Source organism: Dermacentor albipictus, unplaced genomic scaffold (genome assembly GCF_038994185.2).
Source record: "Dermacentor albipictus isolate Rhodes 1998 colony unplaced genomic scaffold, USDA_Dalb.pri_finalv2 scaffold_17, whole genome shotgun sequence".
In the NCBI taxonomy this organism is placed as follows: domain Eukaryota; kingdom Metazoa; phylum Arthropoda; class Arachnida; order Ixodida; family Ixodidae; genus Dermacentor; species Dermacentor albipictus.
In genome coordinates, this window is record NW_027225571.1 from 10,697,450 (window position 1) to 10,700,073 (window position 2,624).

The 2,624-nt window shown below is 54.0% G+C and overlaps 1 protein-coding gene across 1 annotated transcript; it reads left to right on the plus strand.

Moving 5' to 3' along the window:
- The first annotated feature begins 206 nt into the window (after window positions 1-206).
- On the plus strand, window positions 207-1,426 carry LOC139052011 (uncharacterized). Its single transcript, XM_070529082.1, has 2 exons — window positions 207-683; window positions 811-1,426. The coding sequence occupies exons 1-2, from the start codon at window positions 456-458 to the stop codon at window positions 1,051-1,053; spliced, it is 471 nt and encodes a 156-aa protein (XP_070385183.1). The 5' UTR covers window positions 207-455; the 3' UTR covers window positions 1,054-1,426.
- Window positions 1,427-2,624: the final 1,198 nt, after the last annotated feature.

Below are 2,624 nucleotides of genomic sequence, written 5' to 3' on the forward strand. Positions count from 1 at the left end.
GGAACACGCGCTTTTATGAAATCCACGAGTACAATTCTAACTTGTGATTTGTTCCATCAGCATCCGGCAATAATAATCATTGTGCATCAATACACAATTTTAATAGGCACTACGTATTGTTTACGGCGTTCGAATTAGCATTGCTAACAATCCAAAGCAGTGTGAGGCTGCAAAAGCTGGCGCCGCTCGCGAGATGATTGGCACGACGAAGGAGAAAAAAAGCCCGCCCCTCCGCGCGCCGTTGCACGGGGCTCGCGAAGGCAGCTCGAGTGGCCAGAGCAGCCCCGGCTGAGACCACGGCAGGCGGCCGTTCTCGAAACTGCGGGCGCTGCTCGCCGTGAGGCCCGGCCTTCCACCCGATTCCCGGTGAGCTCGACGGCCGAGGACGACGCCGGGTCGAGCCAGTGGCCGCGGAGAACTGACGCCGAGCGAGGAGGACGCTGAGCCCCGCCGCCATGACGCTCGAGGAGGGTCAAGCCGAGAAGGAAGCGGCCCCGCCCAGGAAGACCCGGGCGAAGCGGAAGCCGGCTGCTGCCGACGACGGGGGCAGTCCATCCGAAGAGGCACCCGTCGTCAAGCGGCCGCGAGGAAGGACTGCCAAGGACCCGTCCAAACCAACGACGGGGTCCCGGTCTGTGAAACCAGGAACGCCGAAAGCCAACGCGACCACGGCTTCGGCCAAGGTGAGGAAGGCCTCCGATGAAGTGGCACGTGACGCCGACGTGAACGTCCCGTCCACCAGCAAGGGACTTTCACAAAAGGCACCGAAAGTGAGCCGCAAGACGAAACCACGGAGCTCCTCTCCCACAGATGCCTCCTCGGTCGCTGCCAGGGCTACCAAGCGACGGCACCGCTCGCGTAGTCACTCCCACGCCAGCAGCAGCCACCACCATGCCAGGAGGGGAAGGAGCCGTGGCGGATCTCGACACTCGTCCCGCCGCGGCCGAGGTGGCCGCAAGCACAGAGGCAGTCACCGAGGGACGTCCCGCACCAGCTCGGAGAGCACCCACGGGAGAAAGCGGGGACGCCGCAGCCGACGCCACCGCTCCCTGAGCACCTCGTCTGCAGCGAGCACGGCAACCAAGACTGGCGGGAGACGGCGCCGCCACGCCCGTAGCAACCGCTCGTCGTCGAGCCGTGGAGGCAGGCGTGCCAAGTCCAAGATGGCGGCAAGCAGATCTTCCTCGAGATCACGGCGGGCCAAGCGGACGAGTGCTGCCAAGGCCGCGAAAAGTGGCAGACGCAAGTGACCCCAGTGATCGGTGAAGGACGCCGGTCGGATCTAGAGGAAATCCACACTTTGGTTTCGCCTTGGCGACCCGTTGAAGGTCGAGAAATTAATAAGCGCCCTCGTTGCGTTGTTGCAACTTCGACCGGAACCGTCTCTGAAATATTCCCAAAATAAATTTCGCTTCCAAGCTGCCAAGGCTTTGTACAATTATTGCTTACAGAGGTGGTTTGCAAGGGTGTTTGTTAATCTTAATAGGTGTCTTGAGTTTTATGAATGCATGCACAGCAAGGCAAGTTTAAGAAAAAAGCCTTTTGAGGAGCCATGCCGCACTACGATTGGCAGTGATGAAATAGAAAAGGTCGACTCAGTGCTCTGCTTAGGGGTAACCCTTGATTCCGCTGTGAACTGGAAGCTTCATATCTATAGGCTGTGTGGTAAGGTCTCTTCCGCATGCTTAGTATCTACAAATGTGCGGAGTAATTTCAGTTTCCAAACGTTGAGAACCTGGCATTTTTGTCTCGTTCATTTTCACTTAGCCTACTGTATTGAAGCCTGGGGATTTACATACAAAACATACTTGGAGCCTGTAGTACGGCTTCAGAAGAAAGCTTTACGGATGATCAACTAGGCTAGCTTTACTACACCGTCAAGTAATCTTTTTTTGCGAACAGCATCATGTCATTATCGCACCTGCGAGATTACCGCGTTGCCTCATTAGTATGCTCGATAACGAGATGCAACACGCCATTTCTTGCCACTATCTTCAAGGAATCGACATTTAACAGTCGCTCAGACTTCTTCGAGAAATTTCTCGTGCCGATATGTCGCAACCAGTGCGGCCAGCGACCCATACATTATATAGGTGTCAAAATATGGAACTCGCTTCCTGAAAACATTAGGCAGTCAGCAAAGTTTAATACTACTGTAAAAGAGCTCTTTCTTTGCAATCTAAATTGATTAGACTTTAACGAAAGTTATAATGATGGCAACAACTGGATACAGCGTAGCTGTCACGCTTTCTTGTTGTTTCTACGTACGTATGTGTTTATGGATGTGTAGTCACGTAAGTGTCAATGCCGATGTACCCTTGTTTTTACTCGGCACACCGTGCATCAAGCGTATACACAGCATATCAGTGTACATTCTTGCTGCGCCGAGTAAATAACAATTTCATCTTACCGTTTTGCAAGCGGCTTAAGTCTCAAATGTTGAACCAATTCTTTTTGTGTAACGGTTTCATGTATCCTTATCGCAAGCATGTATGTGTGCGGGCTGCCGTCAGAGGGAGACCATGGGTCTTGTCTCGGATACGCGCTGCCTCACTGGTAGGGTGGAGCTCCTGTCGTGGGCGAGACTTAGCAGCTTGGCCAGCAACTAAGCCTTTTCGCTTCTG

Bases quoted from the DNA above. Each gene is read 5' to 3' on its own strand.
- LOC139052011 (XM_070529082.1), top strand. From the start codon at position 456: ATGACGCTCGAGGAGGGTCAAGCCGAGAAGGAAGCGGCCCCGCCCAGG. The intron at 684-810 runs GTGAGGAAGGCC...CCTCTCCCACAG, and splicing joins CGACCACGGCTTCGGCCAAG to ATGCCTCCTCGGTCGCTGCC.